Genomic DNA, 26082 nt, shown 5'->3' on the forward strand with positions numbered 1-26082 from the left:
ACCCTTCGGTAGCTTGTTGATACCGATCTCTGGGATCTGAAAATGGTGGGTTACACTTACAAAAATTACTAAGTGTCAATAATTTCTTGACCAAAAAGCGATAACTAAATACAATAAGAAGAAGTGTTATTATGATATTAGTATTTAGTCAAGAATGTCTTAATTCAGTGAAGGAGTAATTGACTGCCCCTTGGTAGTGGTTATTCTGACTAATTGAAGTATCATTGCAAATTAATGAGATGTAAGTACCTTATTAATTTTTCTAAAACTCAATTGGATTTAGTAGCACTTCACAAATAGATTTTTTTTTTCAGCATGTCGAACTCTATTATACAACTACTCGTTTCTAACAAGTTTAACGAGGATAATTATTCAACATGGAAATCAAATATTAACACAATACTACTGATAAATGATTTAAGTTTTGTTTTAACAGAGGAATGTCCTTCAGTTCTTGGCTCGTCTACAAACCAAAATATTTGGGGTGCGTATGAAAAATGGGTAAGGGAAAATGAAAAAGCCCTAGCCTATATTTTAGCAAGCATATCTGATTTCTTGACTAAAAAACATGAGAGCATGGTCATCACTAAGGCGACCATGGATTCGTTACAGGCGATGTTCAGCAACCGTTTACATCTGTCAAGCACGATGCTCTTAAGTACGTTTACAACTGCCGCGTGAAGGAAGGAACCTCTATTAGAGAACATATTTTGGATATGATGATCCACTTGAATGTGGCAGAAGGAAACGGTGCTGTCATAGATGAAAAAAGTCAAAATTTCAACATGGAATCTCTTCCGAAGAGTTTTCTGCATTTTCAAATTAATCCAATGACAAATAAGATTTATTAATTCAGACTTACTCATCACTTATGAAGAGTAAGGAACATGAAGGAGAAGCAAATGTTGTTATGTTCAAAAAGATCCAAAAGGGATCATCCTCAAAAACAAAGTTTGGACCTTCTACTTCACAGAATAAAAGTATTCCAATGAAGAAAAAAGGACAAGGGAAAAATAGGGCTCATGCAAAGAAGAACAAGGTAAAAGTTGCAAAAGGTAAATGGTACCGCTACAATGAAGGTGGGCACTGGAAGAGAAACTATCCAAAATACCTTGCTGAGAGGAAAGTTGAGAAAGCAACACAAGGTAAATATGATTTACTTGTCGTTGAAACATGTTTACTAGAGAATAATTCTCATATGACCTGGATATTATATTCAAGCATTGCTCACCATATTTACACTTTTATTCAGGAAACTAGTTCCTGGAGACAACTTGCAGAGGGTGAGATGACTTTCAAGGGCGGAACAGGATATGTCATCCCAGCCAATGCAGTGGGAGATCTACAGTTGTTTTTTGGAGATAGACAATTTTTACTTGAAAATGTATTTTATGTACCAAATATGAGAAGGAACTTAATATCTATCTCTTGTTTGTTAGAACAGTTGTACAAAGTTTCTTATGAAGTCAATGAAATGTTCATTAGTTCAAGAGGTGTTCAAATATGTTCTGCAAAGTTTGAAAATAACTTATATATGTTAAAATAGATGGAGACAAAAGCTATTTTCAATATAGAGATATTTAAAACAATTTAAACTCAAAATAAAAGGTGAAAGTTTTCTCTTAATATCTATCTTGGGCACTTAAGACTTAGACATATTAATCTCAATAGGATTGAGAGATTGGTCAAGAGTGCATTACTAAGTTAGTTAGAAGACAACTCTTTACCTCCATGTGAATCTTGTCTTCAAAAAATCTTTGACAAGAAAAGGTCTTAGAGCCAAATAACCCTTAGAAATCATGCATTCAAATCTTTACGGTCCGATGAATGTCAAAGCATGAAGAGGGTATGAATATTTCATCAATTTTATTGATAATTATTCAAGGTATGGCTATATGTACCGAACGCATCATAAGTCTGAAACCCTTGAAAAGTTTAAGGAGTATAAGGCAGAGGTTGAGAATTTATTGGGTAAAACAATCAAAACAATCGAGGTGGTGAGTATATGGACTTGAATTTTAAAGACTATTTGATAGATCATGGAATCTAGTCCCAACTTACAGCACCCGGTACATCTCAATACAATGGTGTATTGGAGAGGAGAAATAGAACCCTATTAAACATGGTTCATTTAATGATGAGTTATGCTCAGTTGTCAAATTCATGTTGGGGATATGCAGTAGAGACTGTTGGATACATTTTGAACATGGTTCATTCCAGAAGTGTTTCAGAAACATCTTATGAATTATAGAGATTGTGTAAAGTTAGTTTACGTCACTTCAGAATTTGGCGATGCCTCACACACATGTTGGTGCAAAATCCAAAGAAGTTAGAACATCATTCAAAACTATGCCTATTCGTAAGATACCCCAAAGAAATAAAAGGTGGTCTATGTTATGATCCTCAAGATGACAAAGTATTTGTGTCAACAAATGCCATATTTTTAGAGGAAAACCACATCAGGAATCATCAACCTCGTAGTAAGCTAGTATTGAAGGAAATTTCCAAAGAAGCTATAGATAGACCAACAAGAGTTGTTGATGAGGCTGATCCTTCAACAAGAATTGTTGATAGAGCTGGTACATCTGGTCAGTCACATCCTTTTCAAGGGTTAAGAGAGCCTCGACGTAGTGGGAGGATTGTTCAATAGCTTGATCATTACATGACTTTAACAAAAACTTAAGTCATCATAACTAAGAGAGGGGTGGACTATGAAGAAACCTTCTCTCCAATTGCCATGCTAAAGTCGATGAGGATACCTTTGTCTATAGCTATTTTTTATGATTATAAGATTAAACAAATAGATGTCAAGACAGCCTTTCTGAATAGCCATCTTTAGGAGAGTATCTATATGGCTTAACCAGAGGGGTTCATTGAATAGGGTCAAGAACAAAATATTTTCAAGGTAAAACGATCCATTCTGGGTTAAAACAAGCGTCCAGATCCTAGAATATAAGATTTGACATTGTGATCAAAATATTATGGCTTTGAACAAAACATTAACAAACCTAATGTTTACAAGAAGATTGTCATCAAAATTGTAGCATTCTTAATATTGTATGTTGATGACATCTTACTCGTCAGGAATAGTGTAGGATTCTTGGCTGAGGTTAAGAAATTGCTAGCAAGTCAATTCCAAATTAAAGATTTGGGAGAAGCTTAGTATATTTTTGGAATCCAAATCGTTTGGAATCACAAGAACATAACGCTAGGCTTATCAAATGCATTAAGACAAGATGTTTTCTAGTATAAAATGCCAAATTCTTAGAGGGGTTTGCTAACTTTCAGGCATGGAATTCATCTGTTAAAGGAATAGTGTCCTAAGATACCTCAAGAAGTTAAAGATATGAAACGTATTCTCTATGCATCAGCAGTTGGTAGTATGATGTATGCCATTTTATGTACACGACCTGGCATATGCAATGTAGTGAGAATCGTCAGCAAGTTTCAGTCGAATCTTGGATATGATCATTGGACTGCCGTTAAAAGTATCCTTAAGTATCTTCAGAGGACAAGGGACTATATGCTTGTGTGTAGCAAGTATCTGATCCTTGTAGGATATACTGACTCTAATTTTCAGATCGATGTAGATTCAAGAAAATCAACTTCGGGATCAATGTTCATTCTAAAAGAAGGAGCTATAGCTTAGAGGAGTATAAAACAAATTCCAAAGAATATGTGGCTGCATACAAAGCGATAAAGGAAGAAGTATGGTTTTGAATGTTCCTAACAAATTTGGAAGTGGTTTCAAATATGCATCTTCCTATCACCCTCTGTTGTGATAACAGTGGAGCAGTTGTAAATTCGAAAGAACCCAAAAGCCATAAGCGTGGTAAACACATTGAATGCAAATACCATCTCATCAGGGATATAGTACATTAAGAAGATGTGATCATCAAGTAGATAGCCTCTGAAGACAACTTAGTTGCTCTATTTACAAAGGCCCTCTCGGCTAAAGTGTTTGAGGGTCACCTAATGAGTCTAGGACTATGGGTTATGTAAATCTAGGGCAAGTGGGAGAAATCATGGGTATGAGATGCCATAGTTTATTGAATTTATTTTCTTTCTCTCACACTGAACATTATATATGTAATCCACTGGAGTTTCAGTCCAAGTGGGAGTTTTTTGGGTTTTATGTCCTAAAATTCGTGGTCTTTAAAACATTAAACATATTCCATTTTCAATAACGATGTTATTTATTAAATAAAATTGTTATTGAATGTGTGAATTGCACTTATTAAACCTAAATCCAATAAACTGAGAATTCCTAGCTATAGAATGAATACTTGAACTTTATTTGGAGACATAAAAGTGGATCAAGTTTGACTAGTAGCCAAAACGACCTATAGTATAAGGATAAGGCTGGTTACCTTATCTTGAGGACACTATGAATGCGACTGTAATTGTTGCAATAGTTGTAAAGTGTTACAAACGATGTGATCCTAAATCGTTCACGTGGAAACATACGAGTGGGGGCATCCTATACAATGAGTTTGTATAAGACTAGATCACGAAATAGTCACTATTACTTTATAACACTGTTTACTGATGAGTTTGACTATTTCAATTTGATGACCTACATAACTCAATCTTAATCATGAGCTAACTATGAATTATTGTTTATTCAGGATTATCCTTTAATCTGCATGGGTGAGAATGGCTCAACATTTCCGACTCAATAAACCTTCCATTTTAGATTTAAAACTAGATAGATAGCTAGAGACATAGTCCTCCAAGATAGAATTTGCTCCTACCCGATTCTAGGGATAGTAGGTAGGTTGTTCTCTTAAGTGCTGACTCTAGGTCTTGAACAAAGGGTCTTGCCCTCTCATTAGCCTAAGAGGGACTTTGTTTGTCCGTTAGACTACAAACCATTTGTGGGACTTAAAGAGCAAGATTACGGGGGTACAACGGTAAGTTTGACTAAGCTGTAATTATGAACAACCTATGAAGGATCGACTTACTAATCATGGTTAAATCAAGTGGACATAAATATATCTACAGCGAGGAGAGTGCAGCTACTGAGCTTTAGTAGAGTGTTTGGATAGTTAACGAATGTTGGTTAATTGGTTTAACGAGATTAGCCAGTTAATCTCGAATTGTTGGAGCTCATGATCTGTAGGTTCATTAGGTCTTCCTACTAATCATATCGGACTAAACCTTGGAACAGTATGATGAGAGAATTTGAAACGTTCAAATTCAGATTAGATAATTGTAATTAATTATATGTGATATAATTAATGTTTAATTATCGAATTAAACAAATTGGAGAGTTGTAAATATCTAAATTTAATTTAAATATTACATACATTAATAGGGACTCAGTTTTGGAGTAGGTGTTTTATTAATTTAATATTTGATATTAAATTAATTAAACTAATTAAATTATTCAATTAATTATTTAAAATTACTTATTTGAATTAATTTTATTTAAAATTTAAATTTGTATTTATGAAATTCATTTTCTTAAAACGAAAATTCATTTTAATGTTTTTAATGAAAATCAATATTAAAATGACAAAAAAAAAAAAAAAAAGGATTAAGATGGAAAGTGGAAAAATCTCACATTTTTCATTACCACCTTATTAGTACTTTGGGTGGTGTCATTATGTGATTAAATTCATTTGCATGCAATTCACCTATAAATAGATGATTTTTAATTTGATTAAAATTTCATGCAAAATCAAAATTAAGAAGGAATTTTTTCTTTCTCAAATTTTCACCAAACTCTCTCCAATTCTTCAAATTCCTCTCAAGTCTCTTCGTAATTTGGGTCCCACATGTAAAATTCCGACCTAGATTAAACCCTGATCAAGTAGCCACATGAGTTAAGAAGTTAAAAACAAGAGAATGCTAGGCTAAGGAAGCTAAAATTTACTAGGTGTTTAAGTTATGCTTTAAAGGAGATTGAATTGCCAATGAAAAATTCTAAGTGTGTGGACCTTTTTTTTGAAACCTAACAAGGTGAAGTTAGAATTTTGGATATGTATCCAACTATGCAGTTGAAGTTGGGAGTTAGAACCAAGGCATAGTGAAGAATAGAGAGATTGGACTAAGTATTTGAGGTATGCTCTGGGCTTCAAAATGCTTTAAAGCATAAGTTGACCTAAACAGAGTAAAATTGGGCTAAGTGTTGGAAACTACCTAAGTAGGACTCATACTAGGACCCTCTTAGACGCATGATGAGCCTTTCTTGGGTACCTAGGGTTAAGGGAATGCATAAAAGAATAAAGGGTTGTGTGGAACAAACCATGTGTTGAGATTGGCAAAAATCAAGAGAAGGGAATAGGTGTGGATGCATGATATATTCAAAGCAAAAATTTGGCTAAGTGTTTGGGGGAAAAGAGGACTCATAGTCCATATAGTGAGGGGAAAGTTAACAAAGTACTAAGTATGTAAGAAGTAAGAGCTTAAGCCTGGGTATGCTAACCTATGTTGAAGGCATAGTTGGAGTTGTGGAAGTTTCAAATGCATACCAAGGGTAACAAAGTACTAAGTATGTAAGAAGTAAGAGCTTAAGCCTGGGTATGCTAACCTATGTTGAAGGCATAGTTGGAGTTGTGGAAGTTTCAAATGCATACCAAGGGTAAGTGAACACATAGGAATAGTAAGGATAGTGGATTTTTTGCTAAGTGCTGGAAAAGAGAGCTCAACTCATAGCTCAATTGAGAAAACCTTAAACCTACCCTACCATGTGAACGTATGCCATGAAATTTTTTGCATAGGTGAACGTATGGGGGGAGCTATAGGTGTTCTAACCTAAGTATGGAGGCAAGTTAGTAGCATCAAAGAGGAGCCATGCGTCCAAGCCAAGGATCATGCATTGGGAACAAGTTTCTTGGAAGACTAGCTTAAGTTGACAACAAAGTATATTATGTGGCTTGACTTAATAGAATTTTGACCAAGTCTAAGTAGGAGGTGGACGTCTAAGGACCAAACTAGGGCATGAGATTGACACCAAAGAGGACCCATGCATTGGACAAGCTAAGGGAAGACACCTGAGGATAACATGCAAGTAGAAGGTGGCCTATATGTGGAACTAGGAGAAGGGATGTAAGCTTTAGAGATGACACCTCCAAGAAGCCTATGCGTTGGCCACCCCAGGTTGAAGACAAGAAAACCCTCAATGCAAGAAAAGTGTCAAGCTGTGGATGAGTTAGAGTGCCTAGAAATACCTTGAAGGAGGGACCTCATTTGCATCACGAAATTCCTTCTTCCGCTTAAGGGAAGACACCTGAGGATAACATGCAAGTAGAAGGTGGCCTATATGTGGAACTAGGAGAAAGGATGTAAGCTTTAGAGATGACACCTCCAAGAAGCCTATGCGTTGGCCACCCCAGGTTGAAGACAAGAAAACCCTCCATGCAAGCAAAGTGTCAAGCTGTGGATGAGTTAGAGTGCCTAGAAATACCTTGAAGGAGGGACCTCATTTGCATCACGAAATTCCTTCTTCCACTTAAGGGAAGACACCTGAGGATAACATGCAAGTAGAAGGTGGCCTATATGTGGAACTAGGAGAAGGGATGTAAGCTTTGGAGATGACACCTCCAAGAAGCCTATGCGTTGGCCACCCCAGGTTGAAGACAAGAAGACCCTCCATGTAAGCAAAGTGTCAAGCTGTGGATAAGTTAGAGTGCCTAGAAATACCTTGAAGGAGGGACCTCATTTGCATCACGAAATTCCTTCTTCCACTTAAGGGGTAAGAGTGAGATGAGAGTAGAACCTGAAGGAGGAAGGGGAGGCTAAGCATCCAAAAGACCCAACCAGGCATTGGACCCCTCAGAGCCAGGTGTTGAAACCCTGTTTAGGCATTGGTAAGGTGGGCCAACCATCCAAGCCTTGTCAGCAGAAGGGCAACCTTGCGTCCAAAACAATATTGGTTCATTAGGAAGCTTAGTTCTCACCTCTTGGGGTTAGTAAGATGAAGTTTGAATCAAAAAGGTATTCTAATGTTAATTTAGCCTTAACTTTAATATTATAAGTTGAGTATAAATCCTTACAGGCTTGGGAATTTCAGACGGAGGAAGAGTAGTTACTGATTGAGAGTGAGTAACTGTTTTTAAAAGAAAGTCTTGATTTAGAAAATTTTTAAAGATTTTGTTTTTATGCTTTGATAATTGGAACTCTAGTTTGAATGCTTAAGCTATGATTTCCAAAGAAGTTTCATAATTATGAAACGTAGTACCAAGAAGAGAGCTCTACGTGCACATATGATGAGTGTTATGTGTTGAGTTGGTTCCACATTAGTACTAAGACTGAGTGTGTTGAGTTGATTCCACCTTAGTAATCAAAGGTGTGAGTATGGTTCCACATTATTAACCAGGAGTATGGAGTTGGTCTACCCCATTAATGTTGGAGTACAGGTTTGAAGTATGATTATCTCATGTTTAGTAATATGCTTACAGTTTTATCACATGTTAGTTATTATTTCCATAATGTTTTGAATAATGAGTTTATTTAAGAAAGTCACTCACTAAGCTTGTCGACTTACGCTTTCAAAATTTTTTTCCCTTCCCAGGTAGCCACACGAGGAGTTCCAGATATCGGTCCTAAATTGCCACAAAAGGTTAAGATATGCCATATACCAAAGAACCCTATTAGAAGGTTGCTTATTATTTTCTTCTGTCTGCTTATAACTATCTGAGATGCGACACATGAGTACTCGACCTCAGACTAGAGGACTTGTTAGAAGGAGTGTTAGGAACATTAGTGTTAACAAGCACTGTTAAGGAGGAGTCTTCTTTAGTTGTAGAGGAGGAATCAAACGAGGCAACATCATCATCAATCACAACGTTAATGGAGTCCATGACAGGCGAGTACGTTTATTGAAAACATAGTAGGCCTTTGAGGAATACCCAAGAAAGAATCCTTCATTTGACTTTTGAGTCCCATTTCCTCCTTGTTTCTCTGTAAAACATGATATAACATGTATGACCAAAGATGTGAAAATACTTTATATTCGGTTTTCTTCCTCTCCATAGCTCATAGATAATACTTGCACAAAATTGCAAAACAATCCTATTATGGATATGACAGACTGTGTTCAGAGCCTTTGCCCAAAATTGAATTGGTACTCGATTAGCATGCAACATCTCACAAGTCATTTCTTGAAGAGTCATGTTTTTCCTTTCAACAACTCCATTCTACTGGGGTGTTATAGAAGTTGAAAATTCATGGTGAATTCCATCACTCTGGCAGAAATTAGCAAACTTCTCGAATAGAGAATCTGAATTTGGACAACATTTACCTCTTTTTCACGTTGTAATTGAAGATAAAGAATTTGAAACATAGAAAATGTGTCAGTTTAATCTTGAAGAAAGAAGACTCAGATGTATCTAGAGAAGTCATCCACAACAACTAAGACATCTCGTCTTCCTTCAAACTTTTCTATCTGAATAGGACCCATAAGATCCATATGTACAAGTATTAGAAGTCGAGATGACCTAGAATAACATGTTTGCCTATGAGGAGCATAAGAATGTTACCCAGCTTGACAGTGTCTGCATATAATTCCAAGAGATACTGAAAAGGGGGAAGACCAGTTATAGCTTTCTTGCTGAGAGATTTTTGAAGGATCTTCATGCTTATATATCCAAGGCATTTGTGCCATAGGTTGGCTTCATCTTTCCTCGAGAGATGACAAACCTGTAGAGAATTTTGAGGACTCCATAAAGTAATTATCATATGAGCGTTTACCTATCACAACAAGAGCCTTGACATCATCTGTAACAAGATATTTGTCTTTGGTGAAACTTACGTCCAGACCTTGGTCACAAAGTTGACTGATGCTAATGAGATTGATAATAAGTCCCTCAACCAACATTACATCATTCAATTTTGGATGTCTTGGATAATTTAGATTTCCCTTTCCAACGATCTTACCATACACACCATCACCAAAAGTAACTTTTCCTGAGCTAATATATTTGAAATTAGATAAATACCTCTTTTCACCAGTCATATGACGTGAGCTATCACTATCAGAGTACCAATTGCCTTTGGCTGATGATCTGAGGAAAGTGAAGACAACACTGCATCTGTTCTGAGTGATATTTTCTCTCCACACCTATTTCATCATACTTTGTCTAGGTCTATAATTTTGGGGATAGCAAGCAATCTTCTTGTGAAAACATGACCTATGGAGATATTTTAATTACTAGAAAAAGAAAGATCGTTTATGATCCATTTTGCCACAATAGTGACAAATTCATCTTCACCTAGAATTGCGATCACCTTTCTATTTTAGATTGAGAAAAGGATGTCCTGTAACACCATAAGACTCTGGGTCTTGTGCCCTAAAAAACTCAATCTTTTGCTTCCCTTTAGACTATTTACTAGGTTGGCTACTGCCTACTAGAAAACTAAGTCTAGAGTTATCATTTGTTGTCTACCCTCCTGTTAGGATTTTCTAATGAGTCTCAATACCGATATTCAATATTCTCACATTCTTTCTCATAGTTTCTTTTTTAGATTTAACTTGTGAGAGTTCTCGCTTTAGTTACACAATGGTGGACATTAGTCTATGATTGTCAACAATTTGGCTATCAATTATTTCCTTTTGTATATCAAGAATTTTCTGATCTTCTTGCCACTTAAGGAATAGAGCATGATATGAATGATCTGATGATTATGGATTTGTAGCATCATAAGACTTTTATGCATAAACGTCAAATTCAGAGACCTCGCAAGATGAGTTGTTTGAGGAATGTTACTAACGAGAGCTTTAACATCTTCCTTTGTGTCACTACTACCTTCCGTTTCAGTGTCAGACATAGTTAGAACATATCCTTTACTTTGTTTCTTATGGAAATTGGGGCATTCAACCTGAATGTGACTGTAACCACTACACTCTCTGCACTTAATGTGCTTTTCTCTTTGAAATCCAACCGAACCAGACTTCTCAACTCCCTTCTTGCTATTCTAATGTCTGATCTAATTATAGGGAGAAGAACCAATGTAGATATTGTATGCAATAGAACTCTTGCCTAACCGTTTCAGTACATGGTTGAACTGTTTTGAAAGTAACGATATAGATTCAGGAAGAGAATATCCAGTCTCTTTATCATGATCAACAAACTCTTCCTTAATAGAGGATTGAAGAGCGATGCCTATATTTTTCCTTTTAATCTTCCCATCCAGGGACATCTCAAAAGTAAGTAAGGAACCAAACAGTTCATCGACTCTCAACTTGGTTATGTCTTAATTCCTATAGTACTAACTTTCATATAAATCTCTTAGGTAACCTAAAAACTTTTTAGGCTAGTCTTTCTTCTGAGAGTTTCTCCTAGAAGATTAAAATCAGCAATGGACCCATCTTCATGCATTTTCAAGTTCACAAATTTTGACGTAAAAAATTACAATATTGACATCTTGACTTTTGATGTTCCCTCATGAGCAATGGGCAAGATGTCCCACACTTTCTTGATAGAAACACATGTGTTGATAGGTCTGAATATATTATGATCCATACCATTAAAGATGACATTTAGGGCACACAAACTTCCTAGTGAAGCTTCTTCTTCTTCTTTAGACCATTGTGACTCTGGCTTTAAGATTTCTTTCCCATCATTAATTTTGATGATAGAATGAGTCTACCCAGCTATCACTTCCTTCCATATTTTGCTATTGATTGACTTGAGAAAGGCAGTCATTCGTGCTTTCCAATAAGAGTAGTTAGTTCCATCTAAGACCGGGGGATGAGTGGTAGAGCCACCTTCTTTGATCCCATCTATGACCGAAGCACCTAAGATAAAGGTGACCCACCCTAATACCAATTGAAAATGCATTAGGGTGACTCAACACTAAAAATTTGGATGTTAAACAAAAAAGACTAACAAGTCTTGTAACAATAGAATTCTAACAACAATAAAGATAGATGAACATTGGAGTTGGTAACCTAGTTCAGTGATAAACTACCTACGTCTGGGGGTTTGTGTGCCCAGAAAAGATAATTCACTAATAATGATTAGTGAAGCAATTTACAATGTAGTACTTATCTGTAAAACAATTACTACAGTGGCTCACGTAATGTTCAACTCCTAGATCACCTACGCTCTCTCTAGATGTGAGACTCCCTCTCAAATGTACTTAGGCTCCCTCTAAGCTTGATATTAGTGATGAGACTCCTCTTACTATGATATCTTCTTCAAGTTAGTGAACTCCCTTCATTGATGAATCATAGGATCCCCCTAAGATGGAGAACTCCCTCTTTCGAAGCTGAGTCTTAGGCTCCCCCTAAGTTTGAGAATCCTTTATCTAACAGCTAAGGCTTAGGTTCCTCCTAAGTCGTGATAATTTTCAAAATGTTGCAATCAACTGATGAAGAACTTGCATAGCAAAATGACGTGCAAACAAGCAAGAATACGATGTAGAATAGTTTGACCGAAATACAATAATCGTCTTGCTCTTAAAAACCAAATCGACGCAATAAACACTCTCCACCTATTTTTTAAGAGCATACCAGGACACCTTTTTTAATAGAAGAATCCAGAAAAGGAAATATCTCGTAAATATGAGAAAATAAGTTGCGCTGTAATAAAGGAAAATATCAGAAAAAATCAATCTATCAAAATTTTCAATATTAGGAAAATATATTTAGCAGAATATATTCTAATGTCTAAACCCGGTGTTAAGACTTTTGATGCAACATCTGCAGAAACCAAGACTTTGAAAAATATAAAGCCAATCAAAACGAAATCTCCAACATCGACATATAACAATGTTTATGACAATTTCTTTGACATGTTGCGCAATATGTTGCTCGTTTTTTTCTTCTAATTAAATAGCCAATCACACTGCAGTATTGTGATAATATGAACCATGATAGATTTATTATATCTTTTTATACCAATCAACAATCACCAACAAACTGCCTAAAAAGACTGATACATGAAGTTCCTTAAATTCTTGTTACAAAAAGAAACTAACCAATAAGGAAAACTAGACGACCAAGAGAATTCAGCACCAACGAATCCCCTCCGAGCTAGCTCGTGAGTAGAGGAGTTCCACTCCCGATGCACAAACGGAAATCGACACTAAAAAGCAAAAGCTTACAGCCAAATATTCTCCATAAGGATCGAACCTCCAGAAGATGTTCTAAAGAACTCTTCAGCATATCAATCACAACTTGCAATCTGAAAAAAGAATAATAGCATCGAGTTCGACCTAAACCTTCCAGAACTGCATACGCCTCAGCGCAAATAGGGAGTAACCAAGACTCCCTGTACTCATAACCAGCAGCAATCAGGACTTGAATCTTCAGACAGCATAATAGTCCAAAAACCAGATCTCTACACTCCTTCCCGGCAAGCAGCATCAACAAACAGAACTGATGAACCATTCAAACCAAAAAGGCTCAACCAAGACATTATGGTATCTTCCGAATGCTGATAAAAAACGACACCTGAGTATGCTGCCAAATAAACAGCCACTCAATTACACCTAAAAACCATAGACGGAGTAGGATGCATTACTATTGGAAAAACATGCACCTGAGTGAGGTTTTTCTAATAGAAGCCGTTAAAAAAGTTCGTCAATTGCCTTACTTGTTTGTAGAATATGGATAGTGATGTTTATTCTATAAGTAAGAGAAGTTATTGAGATTGAGAGAGCGAGGAAATTAAGAGTCCATTTGGATTGACTTTCTAAGTATTTATAAACACTCTTTTTATAAGTATAAATACTTGTTTAAACACTTCAAAAGTCAATTTCAACACACTGTAAATATCTTTGTATCTTCTTGGCCTATAATCGTGTCATGGTGGAATTAGTCTTTTTAACTTATCAAATTGGAGCAGTTGTAGGGTTGTAAAAAAAGAATATTAAAATTTGATTCAGTCTAAATCTATGGACTTTGCAGAAATGACAAAATAACTTAATTATAGTAGTCAGATGACCAAAATGCCCTCATAATTAAAAATGCGTGATTGCATTTAATTTCCATCTGATTATCATCTAATTGTCAATTATACCAATTTTTATTTGATTGTTTTCTAATTACTGTATGATTGCTATTTGATATTGATTGTTATCTGATTGCTAACTTATACTGATTGCTAATGATTTTGATTTATTATTTGATTATTGTTAAATTGATATATATTATTAATTGTTATCTAATTGTCAATGTACTAATTGTGTTATCTGATTCTTGTCTAATACAATCTAGTACTAATTCTCAATGATATTGATTGTTATTTGATTATCGACTAATTACTATCTGATACTGATCGTTATTTCATTGTTATCTAATTACTATTTGATGATGTTTATTATTCATAATGATTGTTGTCTGATTACTATTTGATATTGATTCTTAATGATATTAATTGCTATTTGATACGGATTGTTATCTAATTACTATTTCATTGTTATCTTATACTAAATGCTAATGATACTGATTTACTATCTTATTATTGTCTAATTGTTATTTGGTATTGAATGTAATATGATTGTTAATGATAGCAGTTGATATCTCATTGTTATTTGATTACTATCTGTATTAATTGTCAATGATACAGATTGTTATCTGATTTCTATCTGCTTACTATTTGATACGTTTAAGGAATAGTAATGATTTAGATTGACAACGATACTGATCTATTATATGATTGTTGTCTAATTGCTATTTCTGATTGATTGTTATTTTATTGTTAATGATACTAATTGTTATTTGATTGTAGTTTGATTACTATCGGATACTAATTTTAATTATAAATCCCATTAATAAGTACGTATATTCATTTTTCAGTATACAAAATATAAGTATATCATACCAATATACTATCAAAAAAACATAACATAATATATTAACATAAAAAATAGAACAACATCAACGTCTTCCTCTGTGTTTCTTCATAAAAAAACAGTCTGCTGCAAATACAAGGAAGCACGCAAAATAATTCAATGGAGAATAAAGAGAAAAAATGATGAATCAAATCGATCACACTGAAGCTAATAGGATGAAAAAATCAGAGACACGATAGAGAGAAGAAATATTTGGGAGAAGGAATTTTCTTGATATAAATGTATTTCTAGAATAAAATAATAAACAAAAATTGGGATTTAAAAGCTTTTTCATATTTGCAAAATCACAAATATGGAAGACACAAATACAAAATATCATTTTAAAATTGATACCCACTGCAATTTCCCTATAAATTTGCATCCAAATCGAATAGATCACTATCTACAATACTCATTCTAATTTGTCTCCATTTAGATAGATTAGAGTGTCTCTAGGTTCTCTTGATAAAATAAAGTGTTTACTAGTGACTATGCTGCATAGTTAAATTAGAATACCAATTCTGAGATGATAGAGTTGACAAAAATCTCCGTAGGGTCGGGTCTTCACCCCGATCGGGACAGAGAATCCCTAATTTGACCGAAAATGGGGTCAAATCGGGGATCCTAACCACGTTTTCGGTTGGGGACAGGGAGAGTATTCCCGCCCTGTCCCCATCCTCGATTAAATTTTATATATATTAAAAAAAATGGGGATGGGTCCCCGCAGGAATCCATTTCCCCAGCTAGGAATCCCCGTCCCCTTCCTTAGCCCGTTGTCAACCTTAGATGACACTCTCACTCAAACAATATATTTTTTAATATCTATACATTTATACTCTCTCTCACATACATACTATATAAAGTAAAGGAAAATATTTAGTTACATCCTAGACTTCACCGATCTAAGTGGTCCAATCATAATCTGATACATGATAAAAAAGTTTACATTATTTTTAAAACAATTTTTTTATTTTCTTTTCATGTATAAGTATGATAAAATGCACAAAGATAGTGTACGTATCTTAGAATGCATCTCCATAAAGAAAAATTACAGTTTTTTTTTTTTTAAAAAAAATTGGGTGAAGGATATTCAAAAGAAATAAATAACTAACCAATACAACTGGAAAATTGTACTAAAAATCTATCAAATTGAAGATAGATTTGACTTAAGAAAACAAAAACATGGAGAATTGGAAATAAAAAAGAAAAAAGAAAAAGAAGAAAAAAAACCAAACAGTGTAAATTCCATGGAGTTTGAGACAGACATATATTGTTGTGATTCTTTACAAAAGGGCATATCTTTTTTAGTGGAAAGGGGAGCACTACATTTCCACTAAATGGGATCCCAAACATAACATTATTTCAATGATTTACTTATTATGTACATTAACCACTATGAAAAATCCCCAAATGTTGAGTTTAAATTATTCCATTTGTCCTTCAATTTCTATATATAGAAATCTCTTTTCTTGCCCATCTATTTATTCTTTCTTCTCACCTGCAACATCTACCTGGTTCACATACAAGTACAAGTATAGTGAGCAAATCTCTCTCCCTCTCTCTCCCTCTCTCTCTCTCCAATTTTTCTTCCTTCTACATGTATCTTTTTATTCGGTAATTATTTTCAATGATAAAAGTGCTGAAAATATTTTCAAATATAACAAAATTATGTCACTATCTATTGGTGATAGACCTCGATAGACTTCTATCGCTAATACTAATATCGCGGTCTATCATTAGTAGATAGTAAAATTTTGCTATATTTGTAAATAAGTTGACTCATTTTTCTTTATTTGAAAACTTCTTTTGATATGTAATTGTGTCTTTAATTGAAGATGTAAGAGATCTCTCTCAAAGTAAGACTAGTTTTCCTTTTAATGTTTTTTTTTCCGGATGTGTTTTAATTGAAGTTTTGTGCTACAAGTAGATAGTAATATTTATTGATACGAAGCATTTTAAGTGAAACAATAAATATAATTTAGCATCATGTTGGTGGAATCCTCTAGATGCTGAATAAAAGTAAGGACATAGTACTCATTTTGGTACAAAATGTTCTCAACAAAATGATGGTATGATAAAAAGAAAAGAATGTTGGAGAGAGGCTTGAAAGATTTTTGTTTGAAGGGTGATTGTTAAGAGTGCCACAAGGATCATTGCTCAGCACTTTTGATCTATGGTTTTCATTGGATAAGTAGTATTTTGGTTTTGAAAAACATAACCAAGTTTCGAATCTAGAAAAAGAATTTTCAAAAACTTTTTTTTGGAACATGAATAAGCTTCAAATGAGATTATCTTGAAAAACTTTGTCAAATTTGAGAATTTGAGAGAAACAAACATAAATTTCAAAAACACACCAAATAAAATAGTTATACCAAATGGAGCATAGTTTTCGAAATCGGATTCTAAAAATTAGCTTTTTGTTTTTATATTTTTCAAAAAATAGGATGGGGTGTGTTTTCTCCTGCATTTACTTTCTCCATTATAATGTTTATCTTTGAACTTTATGCTTTGTTTAAAAAATTCTCTCATATTTTCAAAAGTTACCAAAAAGAACACTCTTGAGAGTGTGTTCTTATCAGTTTAAAAGCACTCACTAGAAAAACACACACACAAATGGTTTCTCCAATTCTCATTTCCCACATTCTATCTTTTTTTTATATACAATATATTAATTACACACTTTATTGTTCATTGACTCATGTGGTTGCAGTGTGTGCAATCAAACGTTAAGAATCCATCCCATTATGTGAGACAATAGGATATGACACTTTGAGCATCATACAGTGAATAACATTATCTTAATTGGGTTCAGATCAATTGTTTTCATTATTTCATTCTCTTATAATTTGCTTTTATAAAAATATAACTATTTTCTTGTATAAAATATTAAAATTATTGATTTATTAGTATGATTTTAAAAACTTAAAATTAAAAATAAATAAAAAAGTCAAACGATCATACGAAGCTAGAAATAATTACAAATAAGTTCTAAATCATTACCAAACATAATCAGTACTGACTGATAATATGTTATCATTTTAACTTTTTGTTTGCAGCCGCACAATGAAGATTAGACAAATGTTGATGTTTTTGTCAATAACAATAGCAATACTTGCAACTTCAAGTGCTGCTGTGGATCAACAAAGTTACATAATTCATATGGACACCTCAAAGATGGCCACCGCCAACAACCCTGAACAATGGTACACAGTCATGATCGATTCAGTCAATGAACTCGCATCTCTCGACAACGACAACAACGAAGAAGAAGCATCAACCGCTGCCGAGATTCTCTACGTTTACAAAACTGCCATTTCAGGCAAGATTCTTAATATCGATGTTCATGAAAATTTGAAGTCTTGATTTTTTTAAAAATGTTGCTAAGTATTTTACTTGTCAATAAAAAATTCGCTCAAAAATACCTTTAGTTCCTAAAATTTCATAAAACGACAAATTGGTCCTTATACTTTCGAATTTGTAAAAGTTTAATCCTTGAACTTTAGTAAATAATATACTTTACAATGTAAGTCTCTATTATGAGATTGAATGAAATTTTTTACGCATATAGATCTATAAACTAATCGGAAATCAAATAAAAGTTGTGTCTTGAACACCTTGATTAATTTTCAGGTTTTGCTGCAAAGCTCTCCACAAAACACCTTCATTCTTTAAGCAAAATTCCAGGCTTTCTAGCAGCCACTCCAAATAAACTACTTCAGCTTCACACTACTCACTCCCCTCAGTTTCTCGGCCTAAAAAGAGGCCGTGGTCTTTGGAATTCTTCAAACTTAGCTTCTGATATAATTATTGGTTTGCTTGACACTGGCATTTGGCCTGAGCATATAAGTTTTCAAGACAAGGGTCTGTCCCCTGTGCCCACAAAATGGAAAGGAATTTGCCAAGCAGGCCCAAAGTTCTCACCTTCAAATTGTAACAAAAAGCTCATTGGAGCAAGAGCCTTCATTCAAGGTTACGAGGCCGTTGTCGGTAGATTGAACGAAACAGGGACGTTTCGATCGCCCCGAGACTCAGATGGGCATGGGACGCATACGGCTTCAACTGCTGCTGGAAATTTTGTAAACAGAGCAAGCTTTTATAACCAAGCCTTGGGAGCAGCCACTGGAATGAGGTTCACTTCAAGGTAATAAATTTCTTTGTAAATATAGCAATCAGGCCTAAAGTATTAAAAGTGATAGTATAATGTAAAAAATTTATAGATATAGCAAAATTTAGATTCAACTCTTGAAGCTTATTAGTGATAGACTATTAATACAGCTCTATCAGCCATAAAGTCTATCACAAATAGATTTTGTTATATGTGTAATTTTTTTTTTAAATGTTGCTATACACTCAATTTTTACCCCTAAAACAGCTACCGCTGACATTACCCTAATAACAAAAGTTACAAGATTAGTCCCTGAACTTTTCAAACCTAATTCCAGTGGTTTTTTTAATTTATTATTTTAGAAATGTCCATTTTCATCGACATTGATATTTAAAACTTTGATCCACCAGGATTGCAGCATACAAGGTATGCTGGCCTGAAGGGTGTGCCAGTGCCGATATTTTGGCAGCCATGGATCACGCCATTGCCGATGGTGTTGATGTTCTATCGATCTCCTTGGGTGGCGGTTCTGGTATTTTTTACAGCGATGAAATCGCCATAGCTGCATTTGGTGCTATTCAACAAGGAGTTTTTGTTTCATGTTCAGCTGGTAATTCTGGCCCATATATCTCAACTGTTGGTAATGTAGCACCATGGATCATGACAGTTGCTGCTAGTTACACTGATAGAACCTTCCCAACCACTGTAAAGCTTGGAAATGGAAAAGTTTTTGAAGGCTCTTCTTTGTATTTTGGCAAGAATATAAATGAAATCCCACTTGTTTATAACAATACTGCTGGTGATGGTGAAGAATCAAATGTTTGTACTGCTGGTTCACTTGTCCCATCAATGGTGAAGGGAAAAATTGTTGTATGTGAAAGAGGAACAAACTCAAGAACTGCAAAAGGAGAGCAAGTGAAATTAGCTGGAGGAGCTGGGATGATTCTAATCAACACACAACTTGAAGGTGAAGAGCTTATAGCTGATTCACATGTTTTGCCTGCCACTGCTGTTGGAGCTTCAGCTAGCAAAGCTATCATAGATTATATAGCTTCCTCGAAACATCAAGCGAAAGCTTCAATAACGTTCAAAGGGACTAAATATGGAAGCCAAGCGCCTAGAGTGGCCGCATTTTCATCTCGAGGCCCAAGCTTTTTTAAACCATACGTGATAAAGCCAGACATAACCGCGCCTGGCGTTAATATATTGGCCGCTTGGCCGCCCATTGTGAGCCCCAGTGAGCTCGAGTCTGATAAAAGAAGAGTATTGTTCAATATCATTTCAGGGACTTCTATGTCGTGCCCTCATGTTAGCGGTTTAGCTGCATTGCTTAAATCAGCTCACAAGGATTGGTCACCTGCCGCGATTAAATCAGCCCTTATGACGACAGCTTACGTTACTGATAACAAAAACCATCTCATTTCCGATGTCAGCCGTGCTAGTGGTGGTCCTGCGGACCCTTATGCGTTTGGTTCTGGCCATGTCGATCCCGAGAAAGCTTCCAATCCCGGGCTTGTCTACGATATTGCGCCCCAAGACTACATAAACTACCTGTGTAGCTTGAAGTATAACTCAGCACAAATTGCTTTAGTTTCAAGAGGGAAATTCACATGTTCATCAAAAAGAAAATTTCTTCAGCCAGGAGACTTGAACTATCCTTCTTTCTCTCTGTTCATGAAGAAGAAAGCAAAAAATGTTACCATTACATTTAAGAGAACAGTGACAAATGTTGGTATCCCAAGGAGTGATTACACTGCTAAAATCAACAACCCAGAAGGCATAAGAGTTATTGTGAAGCCTGAGAAGTTGAGTTTTGTGAGATTGGGAGGGAAGTTGAGTTACAAAGTGAGTTTTGTTGCATTAGGAAAAAGAGAAACTTTGGATGATTTTTCCTTTGGATCTCTTGTTTGGCAATCAGGAAAATATGCTGTTAGAAGTCCAATAGCAGTAACTTGGCAGTAGAGAGGAGATGTGAACTGGTTGCACTTTGGAGCATTTCATTTCAGCTTATATATTTTGGGATTACCAAAGTTTCAGCTAATTTATATAACCAAATTTTAATATCATCCTGAATTTCTATGGCGTGATAATGTAATGTTTGAACACAAAACTAGGGACAATACTTCCATTATAAGTGTTAGATTTCTGCTATTGGCTATATATTTCTTTAGGAATTCTGATTATTCTTCTTGGACTGTTTTTAGTGTTGTATCAGAATATGTCTTAGCGGAAAGTTATCTCAGAAGCTGTTTCACAGGATAATGACTCTATAGAATATTTCTTTCTTTATTTGAGTTATTATGCATTTTTGTATTTTGGGCTGCTTTTCATTTTTTGATGCCTTGCCAAATTTGTTTGGGAAAATTTTCAATCTTGTCGTCGTGCTGTTTAAGACGAAGAAGTATCCTTGCTAGGGTTGCCATATGTATTCTTGTGTGATATCATTTACTGAGTAATGACAGACTACTTTCTGTGGTGTTTTGTATTCGAAGAAGAAAGAATTAGTCTTAGCTTATGGCGGCATATTCTTCAAGTTGTTCTTGTTGTGAATGTTTCAATTCTGAGAAGTATTATTTATCCTTAGGGGGAGCCCAAGGCATTGTTGATTGTGAAGGACTCTCATCCTTGGGGGGAGGATCATAAGGTTTCATTCATAGGGAAGAAGTTCTCAAACTGAGGGGAGCATAAGTTCTTCATGTGAAGGGGAGTTCACAATAAGGAGGAAAGATATGTTTATAATGGGAGGAAGTCTCACGCACTTAGGGGAGCCTAATGTGAACCTCAAATCCCAATTTTACACTTAAGTGTGTTTTCTTATTTAAATTGTCTTAATTTTCCACTTAATTGCATGTCTCTATTTAAATTTGTATAAATAAGTTGAGTAGGTTGATGAGAAAGTTAGTGTGGAATGGTGAAGAAGGAATCGGGATTTGAAAAGAAAAATATGGACATTGAGTTTGGGAAATTTGAGAAAAATTGGCTAAGTATGGAAAATTTATGTGACATGTGTGTTGTGCACAAAGCACTGGAAGGCAAGTGACTAGTGGCACAATTGTTTAGGAATTGCACGGAGACAAACAATGTTCGCAGTAGCTAAGAGTGAGATCGTTGAGAGTGAGATTAGCGAGATCGTTGAGAGCGAGATCATTGAGAGCAAGATTTTGAGCGAGAGAAAGAGTGAGATTGGAGAGAGCAAGACCAGCGAGAAAGCTGGAGAGAGCGAGACCAGCAAGAAAGCTGAAGAGAGTGAGAGTGGAGAGAAAAAGAGAAAGCTGGAGAGTGAGAGAGAGAGAGAGATTGGAGAGAGCGAGACCAGCGAGATTGTTGGAGAGAGCGAGAGTGAAGAAAGCGAGATTTTGAGCGAGGAGGGGGGAGAGAGCGAAACCAGCGAGAAAGTTGGAGAGAGTGAGATTGCCGAGAGTGGAGAGAGCGAAACTTCCGAGAGCAGAAAGAGCGAGAGCGCCTATGCGTTAGCCTTGCTTTGTCCGATTCGAACGTCACACCCACGCCTCGCCTATGCATTAAATGGCCGAGCAAGCTTCTGGGCGATGTATTTGGATGCGTTGGGGTGGATTATGAATTTAAAAACCCTAATTTGAATACTGAAGATGTAAGGGCAAACATCAATTAAAATCTAGGTGTCCGATTAAGAGAAATTCTTAAACCCTAAGAAACTGTGTTGGATGCGTTTGGGAAGAACACATTGAACCAAGGTGAAGTCAGCTTACGTTGATAAAGGGAGGATTAAACATTTGGCCATGCAGCCAAGTAGGTGCTGTCAATTCCACGAGCAATTTGAATGCCTATAAATAGGAATTGGGATTTCATTTTCAAATCACACAAAAATCATAAATTTCGTAGAGAAAGTAGAGGGCAGTGAGGGTTCAGAGGAATGTATCAATTTTGGACGAGGATATCATCTAATATACTCATGCGTTTGGAGTGATTCCAAAGCCATCTGAAAGCTCTTGAAGTCTAGTTTGCATAATAGGGTTTTCAGAGAAAAAGACTCAAAGGAACTGAGCTGGAGGTTGAGAAGAATGCAGAAGGGTCAGACTGTCGATCAGTCTGAGCAAGTCTTGACGGTTTTGAGATTCCGGCCAAATCACTAAGAATTCTGAGCTGAAATTTTAGGGTAAGATTCCGAAGACATTTTAGAATACGTTTGTAGAAGGAAGTATTTCTAAATAAGGTTTGGAACTATGAATAATTTAAGTTGTAAGTTGAATCTGGATTCTAGGGGTGAAAAAGGGACCCGAGAAGCTATTAGAGTAAAAAGTTCCTAAGAAATCAAGGTGAGTGGCTAAAATATTTTCGAACTAAAACGTTTTTAAACTGTTTTGATTACAAATGTTTTACAGAAAGCATGTTTGCGAAAATATTCTCATGCCTACTAGTTTTCTAAAGTGGTTTCCAAGCAAGTTTGAATTTTGATTTGAATGCATGCATATTATTGAAAAACTATTTACATATGTATATGTATTTATTTTATCCCGCATGCGTTACCATCTTTAAAGCCATGTTGTATATGTGTTATATTGTACATGATTTAAAGAGAAAAGTTGTTTATAAATAGTTTTGGTAAAATACGATGTCGAAGTACAAGGAGAAGGCATCCACCCAACTAGATACTGAAGTACATGGAGAAGGTATCTATTGGTACTAAAGTATGTTTGAGAAGGTACCAAGCCAACGGGATACTGAAGTACATTGGAGAAGGTATCCTAGTAGCTCGATACTAAAGTACAAGGAGAAGGTATCTGAGCAGTAGTACTTAGTGTGGCCACAGGTGAATAAAGTCAGAGATTGAGCAAAAGGGTTCTCTCTGGACTAGTAGTTGGTGTTGGAATTAATTTACCAGTTATACAGTATTTTGATTTGAGAAATGATTTTACTGTTTTATGTTTAAAACAACTTTATATAATTTATGCTGCAAAAGTTTATATTTCAGATAAAACTATTTTCTGAAATTATGCATGAGAATTTACTATGTTTTCTCGGCCACTCACTGGGGGTAAGCTCACCCCGTTTTCAAATGTTTTTGCCCCCCCCCCCCCAGGTAGCAGTCAAATCCTCTAAAGATAGTTTAGTATCTGCTCTGCCACTAAAGGACGAAAAGACTTGTAACCGTTTGCTAGGTGGTAACTGTTAATATTGTACACATGTTACTATTGTTCATATAGGGACTAGGGTTTGTGGGTTTTGGGACGTGTAAATCTAATGTTGTAAATACTCGAAACATATTAAGTTTCCAAGTTAATAAATTGTGGGCCTAAAGACATCCCGTTGCATATGAATTATAATTGGTATCAGAGTTATTCCGCAAGAGTTATTAGGTAGTAAGTGTCAGCCCAAGGGTTGGTAACTGCTGTAGTCACGCCTTTCTCTAGGCTAAGAAGGTGGTTTGGGGCGGGGTGTGACACCTAAGTACTTCATCAATAACATTAAATGGGAGCCTAAGTTCGAGTGAAATCTCTCATCTAGGGGAGCATAGGTGATTAAATAAGTTGAGCTATATATGTGTCACTATAATCGTTGTTATTTATAGATAAATACTATGCTTTAAACGTTTGACTCTTATATAATAGTTAATTATCTATCCTGGGCACACTGCCCCCTCAGATGTAGATGGTCGATCACCGAATTGGGTTACCGATCTATATGGGTTCATTCTTGATTTATTATTTCTTACACTGTGGTTGTCTCTAAATTTGCTAGGACATCTTGTGTGACATCTGTCTTGGTAGAACTAATCATCCTTAAAATTTAACTTGGTATCAAAGAGGGTCACCTTTAATTTTGGTGTATCGATCATGGGTGGTATTAAGGAAGTCAGTTCCATCACACGTCCTCCTATTCTAGATGGAACAAGTTATTCTTATCGAAAAACTAGAATGGCTGCTTTCTTAAAATCAATCGACAAAAAACCTGGAAAGTTGTTGTAACTGGATGGTCTCATTGAACTACTAAACGTGTTAATGGCAAAGAGATCCCGAAACTTGAAATTCAGTGGTTTAAAACTAAAGATGAAGCCTCACTTAGGAACTCTCTTGCATTTCTGCAAAGGAAGCATTGGATATTTTATCCATGCTCATAAGGGAACCTTTAAAGTCAAAATGTCGAGGCTACAAATGCTGATTTCAAAATTTTAGAATCTAAAAATGTACGATGAAGAATCAGTTCCTGACTTCAATATTCGGTTGCTAGACATTGCGAATGAAGTCATTTTCTCTAGGAGAGAAAATTTCCAAAGAAAATTAGTTAGGGATGTTATTAGATCATTGCCTAAGAGATTTGACATGAAAGTAACGCCGCTATTGAGGAAGCACGAGACATTATTGCTATGAAATTTGATGAATTGTTCAGGTCTTTGCTAACATTTAAAATGTCTTTAGATGGCAAACCTGAAAAGAAGAATAAGAGAATCGGTTTGCAATCCTCTGTTAAAGAAGAATATGATGAGCTAAACTGAGATTTTAAGGAATCTCTTGCCGATTCGACATCCTCACTATCCAAACAATTCAATCAAGTACTTAAGCGATTAAAGAAGAAATCGGGAAACTATAACACTCGAAAATCTAAATCTGGTGGCTCTCTCCCCTTAAAACAACTTAAGACTTGAAGTGTAAAGAAGGAAGCTAATAAGACTAAATCCACTAGCTATCAACACAAGGAAAAATCCTTTTAAGTACATAGAATGTGAAGGCTTCAGCCACTTTAAAGCTGAGTGCCTAAATTTTTTTTAAAAAATAAAAATAGAAGCTATGTTTTGACACTATCTCATGATAGTTCTAATGAAAATAGTGATTCATATAAAGATATTAAGGCACTTGTTAGTAACATCTCATCTGACACCTCATCATACAAGAATCTTGAGTATGATGTGTTTGTGGGAGATGATCATAGCGAAGCCCTTCCGATGACTTCTCATCCATCTTACCAGCCTTTATTGAACAAATGGCAAGATGATATGAATGTGCTTGATATTAAAAAATAAAGAATTGAGTCTCTGATGGAAGACAATGATAAGCTCAAGTCTTTAGTTATAGACTTAAAGTGTAAGCTAAATCAAGTAAGAGTTGAGAAGGAATCCATGTATAAATCTGTGAGAATGCCGAATTCTGGCACTAAGACTCTAGATTGAATTCTGACAAAAAGTAAGGCATTTGGCGACAACTTTGGTTTTGGATTCT

The 26082-nt window shown here is 35.4% G+C and overlaps 1 protein-coding gene across 2 annotated transcripts; it reads left to right on the plus strand.

Moving 5' to 3' along the window:
* Window positions 1-16187: 16187 nt before the first annotated feature.
* LOC120081218 (subtilisin-like protease SBT1.1) lies at window positions 16188-21187 on the plus strand. Of its 2 annotated transcripts, none has more exons than XM_039035923.2 (4): window positions 16188-16316; window positions 17841-18103; window positions 18415-18925; window positions 19300-21187. In XM_039035923.2, the coding sequence occupies exons 1-4, from the start codon at window positions 16195-16197 to the stop codon at window positions 20849-20851; spliced, it is 2448 nt and encodes an 815-aa protein (XP_038891851.2). In that variant the 5' UTR covers window positions 16188-16194; the 3' UTR covers window positions 20852-21187. The 2 variants fall into 2 exon arrangements, with proteins under 2 accessions (XP_038891851.2, XP_038891850.1); XM_039035922.2 differs by having other exon boundaries at window positions 16211-16321.
* Window positions 21188-26082: the final 4895 nt, after the last annotated feature.

This window comes from Benincasa hispida, chromosome 7 (genome assembly GCF_027475165.1).
Source record: "Benincasa hispida cultivar pf3 chromosome 7, pf3_genome.v1.1, whole genome shotgun sequence".
NCBI lineage: Eukaryota > Viridiplantae > Streptophyta > Magnoliopsida > Cucurbitales > Cucurbitaceae > Benincasa > Benincasa hispida.

Coding starts and splice junctions, on each gene's coding strand:
- LOC120081218 (XM_039035923.2), top strand. CDS start 16,195: ATGTTGAGTTTAAATTATTCCATTTGTCCTTCAATTTCTATATATAGA. Junction 16,317..17,840: donor TGGTTCACATACAAGTACAA/GTATAGTGAGCA, acceptor TTTTGTTTGCAG/CCGCACAATGAAGATTAGAC. Junction 18,926..19,299: donor GGAATGAGGTTCACTTCAAG/GTAATAAATTTC, acceptor TTGATCCACCAG/GATTGCAGCATACAAGGTAT.